We start from the raw sequence: 22,809 nt of genomic DNA, 5'->3' as shown, positions 1-22,809 counted from the left end.
AATATGGCTGTTTTAAAAAATATATTAATTCAATGCTTGTCAGAGGCACTATATTGAAAGCCCTGGGTAATTAAATCCTTTGCATATCCACTGAAAATGTACAACATGGGCAGTGCCCCTCAACTTCACTCTTTGGGACCACTTAGCATGCAAGAGTGAGGGGTATAGATCCAGTTTTTCAAAGGTATTTAGGCTCCTAGCCTCCATTGCTTTAGGATCCGTTGGCATCTGGTTCTTGTTTCTTCTACAACAGGGAGTCCAGTTAGTGCCATCTTTGATGGTGTTTTTGTGATATGGACACTTGTCCAAAGAAGAATTGGACTGGGACCACCAATACATTTCCCTTTGGCCACCTGGTAGCCATTAGATAATGATTTTCAGTCATTGCCAGTTTAGGGTTGATCCTGTGCTAGGCTCTGCCTGGGTAGAGTCTTGTGCCTGCATGGAACCACATAGAAGTAAATGGGATCCACACAGGTGTAGGATGATCAGATGTCCCGATATTCAGGGCTTTTTCTTATTTAGGTGCCTATTACCCTTCAGCCCCTGTCCTGATTTTTCACACTTGCTATCTGGTCACCCTACACAGGTGCCAGGGTTCACTTGCATGGAGTTAATTGCACTATCATGGCCTAGGCAAGTACTGGAACCAATTGCTAGTTCCCCGCTGTTTCTATACCTCTGAGCCATCAAGTTCCTCAGTTTTTCCTATCTCCCTTTGCCGCTCTGTGATGGAAGATGAATAGTAGGCTGTTGTGACTCAGCTATATGAGCGGGTGGTGTCTAACCAGTGTTTGACAGAGATAATGCTCCCCCTTATATCCTCCCTTTATTCCGGGACTTTTTGTATATTTTTTCTGCACACACACATACACACGCAAAAAGAAAACGTTGTTCTGAGGCTGCTGCACAGGACACAAGTAAAAGGCAGCGAGATGACAGAAAATGACAAGGGCACAAATGTAAGTGAATAAATCTAATGGTGGGGGGGGTTTTTTAGTAGAAAATATGTTTTTATATACATAAATGCATCAAAAATACACAACTGCTAGAAATGCATGGGACCTCCTGTAATCAAATTAAGACCCTTCAGGATCTCGTCCTGCTACCTCTTGCTGGATCCCTGAGTAGGTTTCAGGCATACCATCTGTTCCATCTCAGGGAATGACTTGTGAATGATCAGACCTCTGGCTGTATTCAGGGTACCACGAAAGAATTTGTAAGTGCTAAAACTGCATGGAAACCAGGGGTTCATTTACATTTATTTTTTATGTGATAACATACATATGAGTGATAATCTTTATGTTTATGGGGCTTTGCAAACATTAAGTAGTTCATCTTCACAGCCCATCTTTCAGGTAGTAAAGTATTATTTCATTTTACGATCTCTCAAGCAAGGAGGGTTGGTGGGGAGGAGGAGATATATTCGCCACTACTTTGTCTAATCTAATTTTATATATCTCACGGGAGTTTGCCACTTCCCTTGGGGTGCTCCTCAGTCTAACACATCTCACCCTTTGGTACTTTTCCTCAGGTGAGTAACCTAGATTTACCTGCCTGGACTTGCTGTTGAGTGCCTCCCAAAAATAATTGTACATTTTCTATACTTGTAGATGTTCTATTAATTTCTCTTTATTTTTTTTAATTGTCTAAAAAAAAAAAAAGCAGGGTTCTATAACTGTGTGGATTAGAAGGTATTTGAGTGTAAACACTAGAGTCGGGGTATATAACTAGGAGTCATACATTGAAATGAAGAAGGAAAATTTTCTAACAACGTCTATTAGTCTCTGGAATAGTCTTTAGAGGGGACTCCATAGGGAGTGGTCCACATGCCATCATTTGGGACTTTTAAACCACAGTAACCTAGAAAAAGCCTTGGAGTCATAATAAACAATTTTTTGGTACTTACATGGTCCCCTCTTTCACCATACTGCCTCACAATCTTTAATGAATTTAGACTCACCACCATCTTGTGAGGTAGGGAAGTACTATTTTCACAGATGGGGAACTGAGGCACAGAAAAACTAAGCAACTTGTCCATGGTCACATAGGAAGCCTGTAGCATAGGAGGGACTGGAATCCAGTTCTTCCACATGCTAGACCAGCACGCTAATTACTAAGCCATGCTTCCCCTCAACAGGCTGCTATTAGCTCCTTAGTAATGTGCTAGAGCAGTGATGCTCAGTCCTCAATAGTTCAGGAGTCAAATAAGCAATCAACATCATCCAAATTTGCGGCCCACAATCCTCAGTCTGGATATCATTATGCTAGAGAAATCTGTTCTGTCTCTAGTAAATCTGTTCTATCTCTAATTTGTGCGCTCATGACAATGAGCAAATATTTGGTGAATTGCAGATTTGCTCTATTTTTCATATTTTTCATATTTCCCAACCAGATGTATAAAAAAAACCCATGTGATATAGCAAATTACATTTGAATGGAAGCTGCTTCATTATGAACAAAAGATCGTGCAAACTGCCACAATGGTCTCTTTTTTAATAGGCTTAGTCCTATGTCAGTAAAGATACCAAGTCTGTTATAACCGGTAGAACTCATTGCCATGGGGTGTTGTGAAGGCCTAAAAAACAAGTGGGTTCAAAAAAGAATTAGATAAATTAATGGAGGATAGGTCCATCAGTGACTACAAGCTCAGATGGCCATGGACAGATGTAATCCCATGCTCTGGGTGTCCCTAAACCTCTGTCTGCCAGAAACTGGGATTGGACAACAGGGGATGACCACTCGTTAATTGTCCTGTTCTGTTCATTCCTCTTAAGCACTGGCACTGACTACTGTCAGAAGACAGGATACTAGACTAGATGGACCATTGGTCTGACCCAGTATGGCCATTGTTATGTTCTCATATTTTATGATCAATTCCCTTAGCTCTTTTCAGCCCCCTCTCCTTGGACTAAAGCCTGCTAAATCCTAAATGCTTATTTGTGCAGAGCTCCTGATGACTTCAATTGGAGTTTTGACTGATAAGGTGGCAAGATTTAGTTTTTTGACTCTGTGATTAGTGTTATCTGTGCACTGAGCTTGGAAATTAAAGCAAATGATGAAAATTGCTAATAACATAACACTAAGCTCTTTTACATTACCTTCTATCTGAGGTTTCTCAAAATCCTTTACACACATCAATGAGTAAAACTACATACGTATTTATGGCACTTTACACTTTCAAAATATTTTATAAACATTAATTCACAAAACATTCTTGTGAGGTAAATAAGTACTATCCCAATTCTAATCGTTTGCATTAACCACTCCTATTAAAGTTGTCACTAACCCCTGAAACAGACCAGGGAGCTGTTTGGAATAAGTAAAGGTAGACTTGAGTTGCAGCTATATAAAGTATATTTGTTTGTAGACATGATAAAGAATAATGTAATCAGGAAGACATTTTCTAGTTATTTTTTAAAAAATGGCAGTGGTTTAAAGGCACTTAGTGGTTTGCATTGTTAGAATAAGTCCCAGGGGAAATTGATTAGTGAACAGAACGCCAGTGAGATGACCCAAAGTGTATACTAAATGCAGTTTATCACATGGCTCTGCAGTTTGTCCTATAGGCTGTAAATCTAGAGATCAATAATAGTTATTTTTCCCACTAGGTGGCGCAATATGTTGGTGAAATTAAAGGAGGACTGAGACCAGCCATGAAAATCACTATTATTGGGGTCATATGTTCCAACCCCAAGAGGTAGGCTGCGGAGCTGTTCAATTGGATCCCGTACAGGAGTAGCTGCCATCTAGGGCTGGCCATAAGCACAAGAGATTCCTTGAGGGCCTGCACACTTTTGAGTTTGGAGGGGAAGCTGTAGAGACTCATAATCATGGCCCACAACTTAATCTCTCTTTTTGTAGTGAGACTGAAGTGGAGACACCTGATAGCCCAGTCTCTGTAAAAATGTGGTAAAGTGATTGGGCAAGCAATACCACTTTCTGCTGCTTGTCTCAGTGATATAAACTACCTGGCATGTATGTTGTGTAGCCTTTCCCTTTGTTGGCCAGTATCAGACCCAATCTGGGATCTGTGTTTATGATGCCCCCTAGTGGTTGGAGGCCAACAAAGACCATCTAATTTTGCTCAAGTGGTAGAATTCAATGGTTTCAAGCATAAAAAGCTCTGGTCTAGCTGTTGCAGTTTAGGTGGCAGCTGTAGTGTTCGTCATTTACAGCTATGGATCCTGACGTATTCACCACTGACCAGTGGAAGAGCCACCTCTTTGAGGCAGAGGTTTCCTCTCCTACCACAGTTTTTCTTAATCCTTGGGGCATGACCTTGAGCAGAGGCAGCAATAGGTGTCTGCTCAGCCACAGCTACCAGCTAAGGGGGAAAATTCAGCAAAATCCTGAGGGCTTCTATGACCCAGCTGAGAACAGGTCAGGTGAAGTATGAAACAACTTGTTTCCTCCCCCTCTTCTAGAGCCACAGCCCTTTTCCACCCCTATTCCTGATTCATAGATTTTTAAGGTGAGACTGGATCACTACAGACATGTAGACCTCCTGTATAGCATAGATCATAGAACTTCCTCTAATGATTCCTGAATTGAGCATTTGGTGGCACTATACACAGGTGTATATGACTACACAAAGTCTAAGGCAGTGGCAAATCTGGCCACATAAAACTCAGAATTTCCACATTGCCTGCACCATTGACGTGAAGGACATACTATAACTCCTTTGTCCCTCCGTCACCCAGCAGTCCATCACAAGTGGTCTAGTGTAAACCCATTCCAGTTTCAGTTCTCATGAATCAAGGGCAGGATCTTTAGATCCCTGAGAAGCTCCAAGAGGAAGCAGGGATGTATCAGTAGTTAAGCAGCTACACAAATGTTGTGACCGATATTGTAATCACATGCAATATTTTTGGGGACCATATTGTATTAAGTTTATGAATGGTATTTATGTATCACTGTGGGCCAGGGATTGTATGCATCTCTGGAGGTGGGAAGTTACCACAGCTCTGCCAGGAACCAAACACAGTGGAGGGTGATTAATGTGACTCACTGAAGTTTTAGACACCTGCAGGTACTACACCCCCACCCCGCCCCGGCTTGTATTTTCTGATTCAAACTGTGTTTTCCAAAGACCAACAAGGAAAGGGCTTTTGATATGAAAAGGCTGGGTTTAAGCTGATTCAGGGGCCAGCAAATGGACAGGCCCTTCTGTTCACGAGGGGCTCCCAACCCTTGTGGAAGAGTTAGAAAGACTTCAACCTACTAAGGCCCCCTTAGACTGATAGGTGAATGTGTGTAGAAACTTTTAGTTATGTTTCTCTGTAATGCTTAAGACAAAATGTGCTTGCTTAGAAGGAGCTGTATGGTAACTTGTAACTGCTGGTAATACAATGTTCAGGCCCTTGGATGAGAAAGCAATGTATTGGCACTGGCTGTTGAGTGGGCTTGCTGGGGATTTCACAGTGTAAGACAGGGAGCTGTGCAGCCTTAAAACCCCAGTCAGGAATGAAAGGGATGAGGGTCTCTGCCCAAGAGAGGTAATAGCTGGAAGCATGAAACCTCAAATCCTCCAGAGAGCACTGAGGGGGAAAATACAGATGCAGTACCCCTGAAATTGTGACAAATTATCTAGTTTAGACTCTCCAGTTATTCCTTTCATTGTTATTTGATTTGCAGTCCATGTAGAGGAAAGGGATCAAGGCACCAATCTGACACAAAAGAGCTCACTCCTTTCTTTCCTTCTCAAATCAAAATAAAACAGAAAAATAATCTCCAGTGATCACACAGTAGAAGTATTTATAGGGTGTCATTACCTTGACATAAACGCAGTATCACAGTCATGTCCTAAGACAAGTCACTAATTAATATCTTAAGACTCAGAGTTAAGGAAAGAACTACAATAAACAGCATTGCTGAATGTGTCCAGCCTGGTTTGAGGTCTCCATAAACCTGGCTAATCACTCCTAAAGTGAAATGCCTGAAAAGGATTCTTTCAGGGAGGGTTTGCCTCAGTTATTCCAAAGAACTGCTGAGGAACATGGGAAAGATCGTTCCAGAATATTACAGCCACCAGACCACTAAAACATGGCCCAATGCTACACTGAGTGGTTTGGGATGGATGCATTATGTGCTTATGTGCATCTGTCACTCCATCCATGTTCTGGTAGTTTGCTGAAAGTCCTGTTCATGATCACTGACTTGGTCCTTACAGCTTTGCAGTGACTCTGCTCTGTGACCCAATCGATGCAAGCAAGGACATTGGGCTGTTACTTGCAGTCAACTTCAGTGAGAAATCCATCACCCGGAATGCACAGATTGCTGGGAAATGGGGAAGAGAGGAGAAGAATATTCCCTACTTCCCATTCACAGCAGGGGACACATTTAAGGTATTCTTGTTAGTTATCATGGGTGTAGAGGGGTAGACACTAGAGAGAGGGACCAGCTGAGTACAACACAGTGAATTTTATACAATTGAAAGATCTCAGATTGGCAACCCTAAGTAAAGTCTTATTTATCCACGAAACTAGTACAGCATGGGAAGCAGCAGTACAAGCTTCACTCAGCACCTCCTGACATGGAGGAACCATCTCTGTGGGCAGGTTTTTCCTCCCATTCACCGAGGAGAATTTGCAGTAAGAGGTCATACAGTAGCTTTTCAGCAGAGAGAAAGTGTTACTTACAGGAGACGTAGAGAAACTAGACAAACTTTACATTCCACTTCGTAGAGCACTTGGGGTTCCAAATTCAAGGCTAGTGAAATAGACAGTCCATGATGCTGGGGTCTAATTCTCCCTTTGCCCGTGCTCCTTTGCAGATGGAGCTTTTGTGTGAGCACCAGCAGATCCGGGTTCTGCTCGATGGACGGCAGCTCTGTTATTTCACTCACCGCATTCAGCCCCTGCACTTGGTAACAGCTTTACAAATCTCGGGGGACATCAAGCTTACCAAGGTGGCTTGAAAAAAAAAGACCCCACATCGCCAGTGAACTAAGGCAACTGTACTTTCCCTATGTACATAGAAGTGTTTTCTCTTTCTCTTCTCGGTGCTTCTTGAGCTTTGAAACATGGATTTTGTTTGGGTTTGTTTGCTGACAAGTTTGAAACTTGCTTTTTCTCACAGATACTGAAGAGCTGCAATGACAGGACTGGTTCAAGCACATGTGAGGCCCCTTGCAAAGCCATTCTCTTGGGCCTCCCAGACTGCAAGGCCTGTGATTCCAGTGTGTAGCCTTCTCTATCCTCATTGGCTCTAAACCATTCTTCCATGCCACCCAGAGGGGCTCAGTCGCCTGAGGATGGGTGGGGGGTTATTAGGTCACATATCTAGAAATAGTGAGCGGGATTTAGCATGTACTGGAAGGTGATCTGTTAAATAGATGAAGAAACCTGCGGTGTGTCCCAGCAAGGTCCATGATATAGGGAGAGACACCTAGCTATCATCCTGGTGCTCAGCAGGCAATTCAAAATAGCTTGTGCCTCACACTGTGGAGCAGTAAATGGCCCACTAGTATTTCCAACTCTCTGTAGTGGGTGGAGCCCTCACGAGCTGGGAGCTCTGTGCAGCTACAGGTTTGGCAGTCTTGTCTTAACTGGCCCTATGCAGCAACATCTGTAGCTAAACCTGCATCATCTGTTCTTATATCCAGCCAAATCTGCCCATTTACTGGCAAACCTCTTAACCTGCTTTATAAAATAAACATTTGAACCATTTTAATGTTGTGCTGATCATTTGCCCTGACAGGTTTTGAAAAGGCCTCCAAATATGTGGTGGTTGTTATTATACATGTATACACTATACTGTGTGCTGGATATTTTGCAAGCAATGAAAAAGATACATTTTTTCCCAATGAGTTTCAATCTACATGTCTTGGGCTTTCCTCCTTTTCCTGTGAAGCTCTCCCTTAGACAATGAGCCAGATTCTGATCTGAATTACCGTGGAATGAATCTGGAGTAACTCTCCTGAAGCTAGTGGCCCAAAGATACAAGTAGCAGGGATATCTCAGCACCTAACTGGGATGGTGATGCTGACACTGCTTCTGTCCTGGACTCTCTTCCTGTTGCTCCTTCCCTGGCTCCTCTTCCTATTCCTTCCACACATCCTGATGCACAATACTAATGCCTCTCTGCAGGCTTGTTGTGTACTGCAGTCCCAAAGTGTGCAGCTATATAAAGTTCATGTTCTCAATGAATGGCTATAATCAGGGCTGGTTCTAGGGGTGGGTGAAGAAGGTGGTTGCCTGTGGCCTCAACTTCCAGCTAGTGCAAACCTGTGCTGTTTGGGTTTTGTTTGTTTCCTTCCCTCTTTCTCTGCTCCTGATTGGCCAGCTTTCTGCATCCGCCCACACACTTAAGCTGTGAGGTGTGGCAGGGGCTCACTAAAACCGTTTTTCACCCAGCAAAATGGCTATGGTCACTAATGGTTGTAATAGAGGAAAAAGGGAAAATCCTCTCTGAAGAGAGGGCATTTTTTCAGTGTATAGCTTCGTGGATCGAAAACTTCAACTCAAGGAGGGATGGGCCTATGGTTAAAGTACTGCAATGAGACTTAAGAGACATAGGCTCTGTTTCTAGCCCTGTCATCAACTTTCTGCGAGAGTTAGGGGAAGGGGTGTACTACAGTATTTTCAAAGGGCTTCTTTTGGACACTGCAGAAAATATGGCTGCCAGTTCTGTGTGTTCAGAAAACAAGGAGAATTTTCTAAAACAATGTGGGCAGTCTGTGTTCTTTGAAAATATGTTTTCAGTATTGAGCATGCACCTAAATCAGGGGTTCTCAACCTCTAGGTTATGGGGTGGTCCCAGTAGGGAAAAGGGGGTGCTGATATGCTCTGTGAGGGAAATGTTCAGAATGCACAAAATGGCTGTTAAGCACTTGAGTTACGTGCCTATTGTCTATTTGTGTCTTGAAAATCTCCATGTAAATCAACAAGTCAGTCTTTTCTACTTTACATGAGTCTTTTCATGTGAAAGGTTCTGTGAATTATGTTTGGGAAATTATTCCATAACAATGCTATTGTGGCACAGTCAGAGATGTTTGGGGTTGTGGGTGAAACCTGAGTAACATTTTTCCTTGTTCCTTGGGTAAAGTACCGTTATTAACCCACCTCCCGGTCTGACCTGTGGGAAGGATCATGTGAAAAGGGCAAAGCTGTTTCAAGCACCCCATTACTAGATTTAATGAGATGAGAGGTCAAGTTTACTAGAAAAATGCAAATTTTAATGGTTTGAAGTGGAAACAACAGTAACTAGGATTAAATTATTAGTTATCAATCCATTGGTGCAACTCATAATTTGATCTCCAGCTAGGTTCAGGGAGAAAAAGCTCCCTCTTATGTACTGTTACACAGCTACCCAGGTGGACTATGGGGTTCTCCTTTTCTTCTGGTATATACAGCATTGGCCACTGTCAAAGATCAGATACTGGAGTAGATGGACCATGGATTTGATCTGATATGGCAAATCCTATGTTCCTACAGCACCATAGGTCTTTTCCAGCTGGAGGCTGGATACTGGAGTAGGTGAATGGACAGACTGCTGTTTTTTTCCAGTGTGGTATTCCCTGAGGCAATCAGAGTGCAATTAAGCAAAAGACTCCATGGTTTTTATATCAAGGGAGGTGGTCCCAAAAACCAGTGCTTGTGCTGGTTCTGGCGCAACCCACAGTCCTTGGTTCAGTCACTGTGACTGTAGTAGGCATGGGTTACTGGAATGTATAAATCTCTTAGCAAAGGGCGACCAATAAAGCTTTTCTGCTTTAGGGTGAAGCATGATATGGATCTGCCAGAGGTAGATTGGATACCTGGATGAAAAGATTTGCTCTTCCATCTCATGTTCAGCCATCCCAAAGTCAATACTCCCAGCAAAGACAGCAGCAAACTTGCTCATGAATGTCAAATTATTCACCCTGATCCCCATCTTGGGTACAGAGTCCATCTTGCTCATGTCAACCTCTTGATGGCCTCAATCCACTGTGATCGCTCTGCCTTGGAGCTGGCCTGGATGTAGTAATGAATGTCATTTTTAGTGATGATTTTGAAGAGGTTGCCCTGCACATTTCCCTTCACCCCTGCAGAGGAAGAGTGCAACAGGTTAGTGGAGCATGTGGATAATTGGTTTGCTGCAGGTGTATGTCTCACTGAGGGTGAGGGTGAGGGTGGAATATGAGTTTAGCATAACTAAAGGGAATAGTAGATCTTGCTGTGTGATTTTGGACAAGTCCTTTAATCTTTCCATGCTTCAGTTTCTCTTGGAAATTATAATGCAAATCTACCTCACAGGATTGTTTTGTGGACTAAGTTGGTAATGTTATGTACTGTGAACCCATAAAGCACTATCTAAATAGTGAATATTAATTATTATTATTGGTGTTAGATAGTATGGTGATGGGCTCCTTAGAAATCACTGCAATACATTAGATTTGATCTCCTGTCTGCTTCTGCCCATCATCAAGCTCCCTTAACATGGAGTTGTATTCCCCATTTCCACCCTCAGGGTTTTCTTCTAAAGGCTCTGTCTCATTGTGTCAATTATAATTCAGGAAGGGGATAGGAGGGAGGGAAGCAACCTCTCAAGTGTTTCTCACCAGGAAGGATGTTCCCCATGTGAGACCCACATTTGCTGTCCCACACTAATCTTGCACTCATTTGCTTTCATACTATAAATTAGTATGGTATGACAGCAGGAACATTGAATCACAAAGCTTGGGTTCCAGATAATGTTGTTGAAGCTAAACAAATTCACCCTTCAATTACAGCTTTTTGCACTGTTATATTTAGTGTCCACTACATTTGGACCTTGGCAGGTACTGAGGAAAAAGATGGAGCCAATAGGGAGCATGGAAAAGACGGGGTGTGGAACAAGGTATGCCTCTGGATAATGAGTTTAACTTTAACCCAGCAAAAAGGAATTGCTCCCTTTACTATTAACTCTCTGGAGTATCAGCCAATGCCCTTTTTCCTTCCCGTGATTCATGTGGAGACTTGACTGACAAGCCCAAGCAAAAAGGGAAAGAGGGAATTCTTGGTGGATCCAAACATAGATCTAAACATTGCCCCTGAATGAGCCCAATGGTATTGGCACAGGTATGTCATCTTTAGTCCCCTACCTTTTTCCCATTTATCACAGGAGGCTCAGGGCTGGTCTACCCACAGACTTGCACCAAAATAACAAAAGGCATAACTTAAACTGATTTAATTATTTCAGTGCAAACTTGGGAGTAGAACAGCCCTCAGTAACCAAAGCAGACAGCCTAGAGGTTCATGCTTACCAGTTGGGACTCCATTATCCTCCAGAGCTGAGACAAGGCTGCCCCGGAGAGCAAACCCACCAACTGGTCTGTTTTCTTCCTGCAGGGAGAAAGGGAAATGGGGTGCAGTCGGAAGAGGTAAGAATTAGAACCATTTCCTGAGGCAGACATGTTGCTGGACAGCAGTGAAGACATGAAACCACACTGAACATTCTAGATCTAAAACAAGTGTGTCCATGTGTCAGGAGAGTGCTTAATCCAGCACATTGAGTCAAGCGCATCACTATGTTGCCTCTCTCAGTCACAGCTATTTTCCCTATTACAATTGTGGGAGATTAATTATTTAAAGGGAGAGAGTTAGAACAACAATCATATTTAACAACTATTTTGTTTTACTAATAACACCTGACACCTTTTTAAAATCCAATCATCTTTTTCCTGTTGATGCTATTTGTTCATTTTATACTCGTCACTCAGCTAAGTCAGTGAGACTTGGTCAGTTTTGCTTCCAGGCTCTCTTGCGTTATCTCAGGGCTGCGCGGTTTGTGTTTATAGCTCATGAGGGGAAGGTTTCAAGCAAATAAAGTTAATTGTATGTTGTCTTTAAATATCGCTAAAACATTTCTAGCCACATGCCATTTTGTATTTACTGGTCTTCACTACTTCGTAACTGTGTACAGGTTGCTGTCAGTGGCAGCATTGTTTATCCACACACATAAGCTCTGCTATTTATACACATTTAGAACCAAGGAGCAGAAATTCCCAATAGCGCTCCACGATCAGGCCCTGTTCAAGGCTACAATAAGGAGGATAAGAGAGTGGAAAAATCACAGAGGTGATCCAGCCTCAGAATGGGAAGGAATTAGCCCAGACAGGACACAGCCACAGGAGCAAGAAGAATCCCAGAAGGGGATAGTCCCAGAGCAGGGCGTGTGAGAGAGAAATCCCAGAGGGGACGTGGTTCTGGTGGCCGACGGAGAAATCCCAAAAGAGCTGAGGCACAATGGGGAACACAGGAGTAAGAAATCACACAAGGTATTTGGTCCCCAGGAAACTCCCAAGAGGTCCCAGGGGGAATGAGTGGAGGAATCCAGAGATAACATGGCCCTGGAGCAGAAGTGGAGAGGGCATTCTTATGTAATTGACTGTATTATGATTACAGCTTTGTAAGTGACATGTACATACATCTGGTGTCTGAGGCCACCAGTTCATTTCTCACTCACCTTTGCCGGGTTGTAGTAGTGCAGGAAAGTAGGGTCAGCCCTCAGAACAAAGCGCCTCACCTTCCAGTTTTTCCTTTGGTGCCCCTGAGAAATAAAGCAGACAAACAGTGCTTAACCCTTATATTGTCGGTGTGGTTGCCCTGTATCTTTGGCACGTCCAGGTCTTTCCTGGAGTCTTGCCCTGTTGCTGAACCACAATATGAACTTCCTTCCCTGGGGCAGTGCAGGCTGCACACATCCACCCTTGTTTAGCAATTTTATACCTATATGGATATGAACAGATTTCTTTCTCTGTCAGAATCTACAGAATCATTTTAAAAGAAAGGTAGGGAAGAACGTAGGTGAATTTATTTGACTCCTGCCCTTTAGCTCAGAGCCCTCAAAATAAATCTATTGACTCAGAGCTCACAGGATTCCAGGCTCTTTTGGATTGCTTCACCCCATCTTTCAGAGTGTCAGTGAAAGCACTTCAACGCTGGAAAGAGGAAGATGCATCTAGAACCCCATCACCCACATTGGCCAATGCTTCAGAAAAATGCATATAACTCCAGAAAAACCCCTAACAGCAATATATGTAGTGGGAGTCTCTTTACCCAACCCAGTGGGTGATCAATTTATGCTATGAAACATGAGGATTAATAGCAAGCTTGTTCCTAGCAAGTGTCATAAATTATGTTTTACAAACTAAGGGCATGAGCCTTGTAGCCAATGATTTTAGTTTATTATTCATTAATTGTGTGATGTTATGATTAATTAACATGTTATGTTATATATAATCATGGTATGTGATCTAAAGTTAAGTTGTAGGACTACAGAAGTATAAGACTGAGCCGTATTTAGAAGGAATAATCATGTATTAGGTATCTAAATAAGGAAGGCTGAAAAGCAAGGCCTATAGCTGAGAGCTGCAAGATTTTAACGTAGCTGACATAAGTAAGTGACTGAAGAATAACCTGATGCCCGAAGATTATGGGAAAAGAGGTACCAAAGGGTAATATTGCAAAAAAATTAGCTGGAAGAGAAATTTTAAACCACAAAAATACTGAAGAAGCACATCTGTCTCTAATATGTGTCTTAACCCTTTTTTTGTTTCTTATTGGTCTGGTGTCACCAAAAACTTGAGTTACCCTGATTCCTATAGATTGTGTAGGTTCTCTTTATTCTCATTAGCATTGACACACAATCTGTATCCTGTGGTTAACACTTTCATGTACATGTACAGAATGTAGATATAGGCAGAATCACATTATAAAAAGGGGGTGCCCAGAGCTTCCTATGGGAAAACTCCAGCAGGAACCATCCCTCTATTGATGATCACTCCTTGAAAGACCTATCAGGTCCTAACACTATCTGGGAGGATGTGAGTGTGACTGGAGCTATAATATTTGCATGGATATATTTAGGATTTGTATATGCTGTGACGTTCATAATTGCACTGGTAACTTTAATAAAATTCGATAAAAGATAGTAGACCTGGTTCTTGTGATTGTTTGTGTTACTTGCCTATGGTTTTGTGTGTTCCTGTGAGCTCTAGATCTAAAACAGGCAGAAATAACTCTGTTGAACTCGAGATGGTAGCCTCCAGAGCCAAACCCATATAATATTACTAAATTTACTTTAAATACAAATAAAAGGCTACAGCCTGCAAACAGTTACTCGTTCACACATAATTACTCACATTTGAAGTCAGTGGAAGCAACTATATGGATATGAATAACTGTTTGCATAAGTAGGCTCTACACATACAGGAGTTACTTCACTCAGCACTGAAATGCAGCCATCTCAGTGAGGGGACACAATAGCTCCCTACCAGCGCCACATGACAGGTTAGGACGGTAACGAGGAGGAATAGTACATTCCCTTGATGGTGAATGTAATTACTCAGGATAGAATTTGGATTTGGGGCAGAACCCTGCTCTTCTGGAAATTATTTCATAATCCTCAGTGACATCACTCAGTAGCCAGTTCCGCAACACACTCACTTATATCAACAAATAGACTTTCTTCTCATTTCTAACCTTGCTCTTTACTCTGCAGTATTACTAACATTAGAGCTAATTTTGCTGGCCATATGACAGGTTAGGACAGGTAATGAGGAAGAATAGTGCCTCCTTGAAAGTGACTGTAATGACCCAGCCTTGTTCTCAGCATTCAGCTTTACCCTCCAGGCAGCCCAGAGAGTAACTAGAGTTGGTTTCTCAATTCTCAGTGAGATGAGATATTCAAATGTCACATTTACCTGTTTTACTAAATATCCTTGTTTTACAATTGTTCCGCTTAATTCAAGGATGTTGAGCTGCAGTTCTTCCTTGGAACTGATTTTCTTCTTAAAGCTTTCAGCCTGCAAATGGGGGGAAAAAAGGTAGTTGGAAAAGTTTCATTAATCTGATGAGCACTAATTAAACAATATACAGAAGAGCTTTGTACTGACCTCATCCTCTTCCACAGACCTGCCATTAACACATTATATTCTCCCAAATAAATACATCTAATTCCATATGCCTATGGCACATCTCATCAATTGTAAGAGTACAACTAACAAATGAATAACCACAAAACAATACCCACACACATCCATACACATAATGGCTTTGATTTGCAGAAGAGCCTCAGCCTGGCCTCCATGAATACAAGCACAGTTAGCTCTAGGATCACAGCTGCACCCAGTTAGATGCCTAACTATCCTAGTTGTAGGTATAGCTAAAATGTAATCATTCATCTCTGAGGGAAGTACAAGCCTTGGAAGTATTAAAAAGCCCAAAGCTTCTCATTTTGAAATTGTCCTTCATATTTGTTTTCACCTTCTATATATTTTGCCATTTGGTATATGCTGTGTGTCCACCTCCATCCACTCTTTCCCACCCACCCCACAACTGCTTAATCACCCAAAAGCAAATAGGAGTCATGGGAGATCCTACTGCTAGAAGCCACATCACTTACGAACGTGTATAGTGCTGTGGAGTCATCTAGAAACTGCTCAGATAGATCACCATTGCGCATGGCTTCGGTGCTCCGGGCTCCAATGGGCTTGGTGAAGTTTTCTTCCACCAGCATGGAAGCCAGTGTGACAGCCTCAAACCGAGAGGCAACAAAATTACTGGAGATCAGCCAGTCCACCAGGGCAGAACCTACAAAGAGAAAGGCAGCTTTCAGACAGAACATGCTTGCTCATCACAGAGACACACAGACAAACTATCCCTGCCAGCTGGCCCCCCCTGGCTTTATCGTAATGGCAAAGACATATCAATGTCAAGCACAGGCAGGATTAACCAAAGGTACAGAGTTCTACATTTGCTTCTATATTTCTAGAAGAGGGGGATAAAGTTGTCATTGAGGCATCTTTTGAGGCAGGGCATAGATGGGCCAGTGCATTCTGTTTGTCATAATCTGTCCTTGTATAAAAACTCCACATTGGCTCCGTTTTCTCTGCAGCACAGTGTCAGGCACTGGGAGGCTGATTGCCCAGGGCTTATGTACCTGTGAAGCTTTCTTTGTATGTGTTGCCTTGTTCCATGTTGGGGATCAGTTTAATTCCACTACTGTTATCATGCATTTTGTCCACTATGTGGCTGTAAAAGAGCAAAAGAGAGCAGTGTTACATGGGTGGATGGACAGACAAGCAGGGACTGTCATATGACCTAAAGCCACAATCGATCAAAGCTGTTTCAAGGATAATTAAATGAGTTCTGCCACAATGCAGGGGAATGGACTACACACCCTACTGAAATTTCCTTCTAAACAGTGTGTAGGGAAAATGGATTAAATGTCTCACCTGAGGTCCCATGATGCAGAGCAATAGACTAGATGTGTCACTGGATACCTTCCATTTCAAAGTACCCTAGGATTGGGTGGGAAATGTTTACACTTACTTGAGGCTGATGTTTGAGGGCAGTTTGAAGGAGTTTTTCATTCTGTGAAGCTGCTGAACCTGCACTGGGTGGCCAGCATGAATGGCTCCAGTAATGTCCAAAGCCCAAGAGTCCCGCTCTTCTCTGGAGCAAGATTCAAGAAAATATTCTGTGTTGGTTTTTGTCTTCAGTTTAATGACTAGCTATGGACAGAAAAGTACAAAAGCAATAAGAGCCTTTATCTAACATGCATGGAATGCTCTCCTGATGCTCTGCCTCATTCAACAGAAGCCCTCTCAGCCACATGAGCTTTGTTGGGCTCTGCAAGGAATCCTGATCAATTCATTGCCAGAAGGACACCGATCACAGCTCAAGTCTGGGTGTCAATTAGTTCCAAGTAATAGCTGTATGCACAGAGCCCAGTGTACTCAAGCAAGCAGATTGGCCAGAGATTATGTGGATAACACAGGGGTCTATGACTGGGAAATGGAGCTTCCCCCTCTATATTAATGGTTTAAATCTGCCCTGCACTAGTAACAGCTGAAAGCCATTGCTATAATCATTCTAACAACAGATTTACTGAAATACGGACTCAGCAATATATAGTCTTTACACTGACTTGTACCGGTCAGAGGATGGTTGCATTGCTGCTGCTCACCTGTGCCTAGACAGAGAGAGGACTTCATGCTTCAGAGCTACCACTCCAGAAACTTTCAACAGCAACAATTTCTTATTAGACAATAAATAAAAGGAAGAGACAGACTGAGCTGGCAGCTAGCCCAAATGCACAGATAAGGCAAGGCAAAGAATACTGCTAAAGCATAGGTGCAACCATTGGGGAAGATGAGGGAAACGTACTCCTCCCTCTTTCTCACGCTCCCCACTTACTAAGCTGTTCATGTCCTTCTCAGTGTAACTGCAGGAGTGATGCATTTTTGTCCATATCCACTTCTCCCCTACACAGACTTTTTAAAATATATGATTGTACCCCTGAGCTGTAATATTCAGAGAAAGACAACCAGAGTGGAACTAACTGGAGACAGGATGCAGAAATCCAATGGTAAAACAACTTGACCAGGCCTACTTTGCTGAAAGGCTGATCAGCATCACCTGCTCCCAGTTTTAGAGAGGCATGCAGGGGCAATAGAGACAAAGAGACTGAGGAAGTCAAGGGAAAGAAGAAAGACCAAGAAGAAACCAGAGAATAAAAGTCATTGCAAAGAAAAGGATGGTGATAATGTTTTCAGACATACCGGTCTGTTCTCATACTCCAGGCATGGGCAAGTGATAGTACAACCATCCAGAATGATCTTGCCCTTTGGAGAAGACTCCTTCCTGCCACCGTCAAATTTATAATACAGCAGCTTGTCTTGCAGCAGAACGAACCATCTTGCTTTCCAGTTATGGACAATATGCCCCTACAGCAAAAGAAATTTCCCTGGTTGTTTTAAAGACGAGCTTAGAAGTGTATTTCTCTTTCCATCTAACTCTCTCTTCCATAGTTATGGTAACACTCTTAGCACCATTATATGCAGACATATTTTTAGTAATCTCATTGTAATGGCTGTTATGTATGTTGGTGTGATAATACAGCCAACACATCTGGAGAGAGACCACAATGGACTTCCTCCATATGGACCATAATCCTGGAATTTTGATAAATCCCTAAATCATTTAACCAATATCATGCTAAGGAGACCTTGATGCACGTTGGGAACTTTGTTTTCTGAACTGACTCTTGCTGATATCTTTTGAGACTATTCAAGGCTGTATTTCTTATGAGCTAGATTGTTTGGATTAAAAGGAGTCTGGAAAGGACTTTTAGGGGCAGCTGGGGTAATTTCCCATGGACTAAGAAAGGATAAAACCCAAAGTGATCTGAAAGGAGGAGGGCTTGTTTTTACGTTATGTCAGATTTGTTGTTTGCCCCATGTTCAGCCCTTTTTCCCACCAAGAGTAAAGAAATGGGAAATTTACCACCACCAGAAACCCACACGTTGAGCTACAAAATGGCAAGTTTCACCTGTCAGAATATCTCCTCTGTCTTTATAAAATCATCGGACAAAGAAGATGCACTGTTTTGCTCTTTCCTAAACATGGGCCTCATCTGTGATTGCAAGACTTTTTCTGGGAAGAGCTTGAATCAGATGAGTGATTCAGAGGAATCATTATTCACAGGTACCCACCAGTCTGCAACATTGGGAACAGGGAGCTGGGTTTGGGGCAGGATTTACTGTAGTGTAACTCTGACTTGAAGTCAGCAGGGATTGAGTGTGCTTAGCACCTCCCAGGATCAAGCCTGCTGGCAGCAGTAGCCTGGCTGCTGTTTGACAAGTATATTTCTGTTTCATTCTCTATCAGTTTGGCACTGTTGGTATGGTCCAAGGTTCCAGGCAGCCTTGAGTACTCAAGTCTGAGCAGCTGGGTTTTCTCTTACATTACCCTCATATTAATACTAATTGGTGCTTGTCATATCCTCTTATCTCCTGTGACTAAACTGCTCATTATGCTGCAGTTTCCTGTCTATTCCTTTCATCCCAACCAAGTGAAGGCTGCTAACCTGCCAGACGCCACTTGGATTATAGTGCTGGGGTAGAAATAAAAACTTCAGTTATCCACTACTGTGAATAATTGGAGCCCTAAGGCTGGTTTTTACCCTGCTAGCTAAAGGAGAGCTTTCCCAAGGGAGTGGCACAGATGTGCCTGGTCCTGTCTTCTGGGATCATTTCCAGCTTTATGGAGTGGTGGAGCTGACTTTACATATTTCACAGGAGATAGAACTTTACAGTCAGTGAGTGAAGCACCAGGGTAGTGAAGGCTTTGCCATCTTAAAAAGGGTGGGTAAAGAGGATACAGGGGAACATGTAAGGTCCAGTTACTGCAGGCATCAAGAGTCATTGATTTGTTAGGAATTGGGGGAAACATTAACAATTTCTATGAAAACTGGTGTAATGTGGTTCTCTTTAACCTGACTAAGGCTGAAGACATCTTCCCTATGCTAAGCAAAAGTTAACTGGCTAGATCAGCCTTTGATTTTGTTCTCTCTTTCTTTCTTTACTTCCCATTGTCTTTTTCTAGTGCCTGGGGATTCCCTCAGCTACTTTTCTTCCAGTTAACATTGTCTGGTTTGGCTGTTTTCTCCTTTCCTCCCTCCCCTGCATCTTTCCCCCTTTAGTAAGTCACTCTCTCTCCTTCACTTATTTTTCCTGATCTCGTACATGGTATTGCCTTATGGTTATTCTTAGTCCTTCATTCATTTTCCTCTCTTCATCTTAATGAGCCTCTATCACTTTTTTCCACTCCATTCCTTTCACCTACTTCTCTTGATTCCTTTTATCCTTCTCCCTCAATCATTTCTATCCCTTCCTACTCCGTATTCTTTCCTCCTTTTCACCCCTTCCCTCCATCTGTTGCCTTTAGATCTTTCTGCCTCCCTCACCTCCAAGACTACAATTGGGCCCAAAGTTCTCCATCCACTCCCTCGCCTGCTAAGGCTAAAATGACTGCTGCACCCACCCACAGCAGCCACAATGCTGCTTTGGTGCATTTATGCCTCGGGGTAGAGCTGAGTGAAAATTGGAATTTCCATCCAATGAGAAATTCCGTTATTTCAACATCTATTTTTCTCCCAAACTGGACAAAAAGGTGAATTATAGGGTTTTTTTTGCAGAATGAAAAGACCCCAAAAATGTTTGTTAGAAAATGACAAAACTTTTAATTTCAGCCTTTTCCATTGAAAAAAACCTTTCAACATTCCAAAAATTAAAGTGTTTAGTTTCAGTTTGTTGAACTGACCAGTTCATCTTTAAACTGTATTTCCCTCCAATGGCACATTGACTCAAGGGAGTTGTAGTTCAGTTCACCTGATACCCCCATTATCCCCAATGGGAAAGGCTCCCCAGCTAGAAAACTTCAGCATACAGCAGCAATCATGTCACTCCCATAAAACACCAGATTGCTCAGAGGGAATATTTCATTGCATGATAGACTATCTAGACTAGACAGGGACCCCAGCTCATAGGTGACAATGGGGGCCTGAACTACAACTCCCATTAAGCAATACACCATAGTCGGGAAATGCATTTTTATATTGAAATGACTCAAAATTAGAATTTCAATTTTTCCGACAGAAAGGGAGGGAGAAAAAAAGCAACAAAAGCTCTACCACTGGGTGGTCTCAGTGAGGAGCAGAGTTGTCATCTTCCCTGACTGAGAGCAGCTGATAGGCAGACAATGGGGAGCTCTTACTACCAAAGCTGCCCTATGCTGCTGTGTGCTGCACAGACACATTTCCCAAGGTGGTTTTAAATCTCACATTGCCCTTTCTGTATTCAAATAAAGCCCATGTTATTAACAATGAAGACAGACGCACAGTATCAAGAAGTTTCTGCTGCTGCTGCACAGAAGTAAGTTCCCCTCTCCACTACTGGTTGGTGATCCAGTCCTGTAGGAGTGTGGGGTGGGGAAGGTCACTGAAGCCTGTAACACCGATCTTTTTCCAGTTGCTTTCTCCATGGTTTTAGCTGAAAGCATCTTACGTGCAGCTGTGAGAGTGTGTCCCATTTCAAAATACGCCTGCATTCATGCTCTGCTCTTCCATAAAGCTGATACTCGGTCTCTCTCTCTGAATTCCCCTCACACACGCTATAGAGCTCAAAATGCCAATCTAGTTAGCCAAGAGAGAAGAGGCTCTAAGCCTCCTCCAGGAGCAGAGATTGAAAGCTTCGCTCCTCACTCAAACCCACACTTCCATCCCATTACTGTCACCCAGCCTTCTGCTAGGTTCCTTGAGCTGCAAATTGCTGAGGTATATTCTGGTGAGTGTATAATGTTAGTTTTTTGATAATCAAATGGCTCTTCCACCCTCTATGAAAACACTGGTGCAGGGAACCAGAACCAGAGAAGTTAACTCCATAAATACATGCACTTTAGCTAGGAGATCTATGGTTGTGCTTAAAATGCATCCACCAGTTTGAAAGATTTTACAGATTTGAGAGAAATTCTCTTTAAAGAATGGGAAACAGCAGTAGAATCCATAACTATTTTCAAACACTTGCACTAGGCCTGGCTCCAGCAGACCCTCATTTCAGAAGCAATAGTCAGTTATAAAAGTTAAGTGAGTCTAAATATGTCAGTTTTAAAAGAACTGTAAATAGGGAAGAAAGCCAATTCCTGTCTTAACAGCGCTCTTACCCTTTTAACGAGGAATCCCTCCTTCAATAGTCCACTCACATCCTGCATCCTGGCCACCAAGTAAGAAGGCTGAGTGTGTGCTGCAAAAAGTTTAAACACTTTCAACCTGTCTCTCTGCCCAGGAGGTTTTTAAAGAGGACTGATTCCTTCCTTCCTCCTCTGTGACGTCCTTTCCCTTCCCTTCTAATCCTGCTTGTGAGACAATAGTTAAACATTGAGCTGGCACAGCACCTGCCCTCCGGATGTGAAAAGCAGTGAAAGTAGAACAGGATTGCAGTACGGCTTCCATAGAACTCAGGATGGTAAAAAAACACCCAGCTGGTGACTCAGGCTTACAAGCAGCCACATAATTATATGAATCAGGAAAGAGACAGGCATTCTGTAGGTGGAGAGTGGGGGAGGGGTGGAGAAGAGGATCTAACCAGTCCATCAAGACTCCAGAGAGTTCAGTAATGTGGTATGAAGTTTCTCCTCAGAAATAGGTATAGAGAAACAAGAGCGACAAGGTGAGTGAGGTACTCTCTTTTACTGTACTGATTTCAATAAAAGATATTACCTCACATACCTTCTCTCTCTTGTTTCTCTACACCTATTTCTGGGACCAACACTGCAAACAATTATAGGGATACCGAACAGCTGGACAACTTAAAGGGCAAGATACTTTGCCAGTGAATTGTAAAGGTCTTGAAATCATTTCCTTTCTGTTGCGCTTTATAAGAGGTGTGTTTTTTAAAAACACAAAACCCATATTTGAGGCTTAGAGTGATCTCTAAAGATGTGGGCTAAGATTAGCAAAAGTGGCTGCCTAAAGTTAGGCTTCTAAAACCAATTTTAGGCAAGTAAATTAATGACCTGACATTTAGAAGTGCTTTGACTCAGATTCTCTCTCCCCTCCCTTTGCACCCAAAAAGCATGACATCTACTGAAGCTTCAAGGTGATCACTTTTGATGTTTAGGTCCTATATTTGGCTGCCTGAATATAGACTTAGACTAACTTTAAGCACTAATTTTTAAAAATCTTGGCCACGATACATCCACTTATTTAGGTTTTGATCAAACAAACCAATACCAGCTAATAGTATTTGAATCAGAGAGGACAGTTTAAGTACTATCCTATCCTGTACTTCAAGACTTGCCTTTTTATATATCACTGAGGAAATTAAAATCAGTCTTTACACCTGGACAATATACAGTACAATAAAGAAGAAACAATGCCTCTGCCTTCCTGCTGCTGTCCTATACAATAGTCCAAAGAGTGACAAGATCAGAAGTCTTACTCATCAACCGCTGCACATTTGTACAGATCAAACTGTGTGACTATCACATGCAGAGGAAAAGG

The 22,809-nt window shown here is 42.5% G+C and overlaps 2 protein-coding genes across 3 annotated transcripts; one reads left to right on the top strand and one right to left on the bottom strand.

Annotated features, from left to right (window-relative positions):
• Positions 1-806: 806 nt before the first annotated feature.
• Positions 807-6,919, top strand: LOC137159661 (galectin-related protein A-like). Its single transcript, XM_067558131.1, has 4 exons — positions 807-962; positions 3,612-3,700; positions 6,173-6,347; positions 6,776-6,919. The coding sequence occupies exons 1-4, from the start codon at positions 807-809 to the stop codon at positions 6,917-6,919; spliced, it is 564 nt and encodes a 187-aa protein (XP_067414232.1).
• A 1,756-nt stretch (positions 6,920-8,675) lies between these two features.
• On the bottom strand, positions 8,676-21,518 carry PLEK2 (pleckstrin 2). Of its 2 annotated transcripts, XM_067558129.1 has the most exons (9): positions 21,471-21,518; positions 17,531-17,695; positions 16,299-16,480; positions 15,907-15,998; positions 15,370-15,557; positions 14,669-14,770; positions 12,430-12,513; positions 11,228-11,306; positions 8,676-10,027 (listed from the first exon to the last, which is right to left on the bottom strand). In XM_067558129.1, the coding sequence occupies exons 1-9, from the start codon at positions 21,516-21,518 to the stop codon at positions 9,900-9,902; spliced, it is 1,068 nt and encodes a 355-aa protein (XP_067414230.1). In that variant the 3' UTR covers positions 8,676-9,899. The 2 variants fall into 2 exon arrangements, with proteins under 2 accessions (XP_067414230.1, XP_067414231.1); XM_067558130.1 differs by lacking the exons at positions 17,531-17,695; positions 21,471-21,518 and adding an exon at positions 17,166-17,220.
• Positions 21,519-22,809: the final 1,291 nt, after the last annotated feature.

The sequence above is a fragment of the Emydura macquarii genome, unplaced genomic scaffold, assembly GCF_026122565.2.
Source record: "Emydura macquarii macquarii isolate MOO-44397 ecotype Brisbane River unplaced genomic scaffold, CSIRO-AGI_Emac_v2 contig_1876, whole genome shotgun sequence".
NCBI classification, from domain to species: domain Eukaryota; kingdom Metazoa; phylum Chordata; order Testudines; family Chelidae; genus Emydura; species Emydura macquarii.
Note: the sequence above shows the minus strand (reverse complement) of the source record. Positions and strands in the feature narration are given on the sequence as shown.

Excerpts from the sequence above, each read along its gene's own strand:
- LOC137159661 (XM_067558131.1), top strand. The coding sequence starts at position 807 with ATGCTCCCCCTTATATCCTCCCTTTATTCCGGGACTTTTTGTATATTT. Across the intron at positions 963-3,611 it reads AAAATGACAAGGGCACAAAT|GTGGCGCAATATGTTGGTGA; the intron begins GTAAGTGAATAA and ends TTTTCCCACTAG. Across the intron at positions 3,701-6,172 it reads ATATGTTCCAACCCCAAGAG|CTTTGCAGTGACTCTGCTCT; the intron begins GTAGGCTGCGGA and ends TGGTCCTTACAG.
- PLEK2 (XM_067558129.1), bottom strand. The coding sequence starts at position 21,518 with ATGCAGGATGTGAGTGGACTATTGAAGGAGGGATTCCTCGTTAAAAGG. Across the intron at positions 15,999-16,298 it reads CCCTCAAACATCAGCCTCAA|CCACATAGTGGACAAAATGC; the intron begins GTAAGTGTAAAC and ends GCTCTTTTACAG. Across the intron at positions 12,514-14,668 it reads AAGGATATTTAGTAAAACAG|GGGCACCAAAGGAAAAACTG; the intron begins GTAAATGTGACA and ends TTTATTTCTCAG.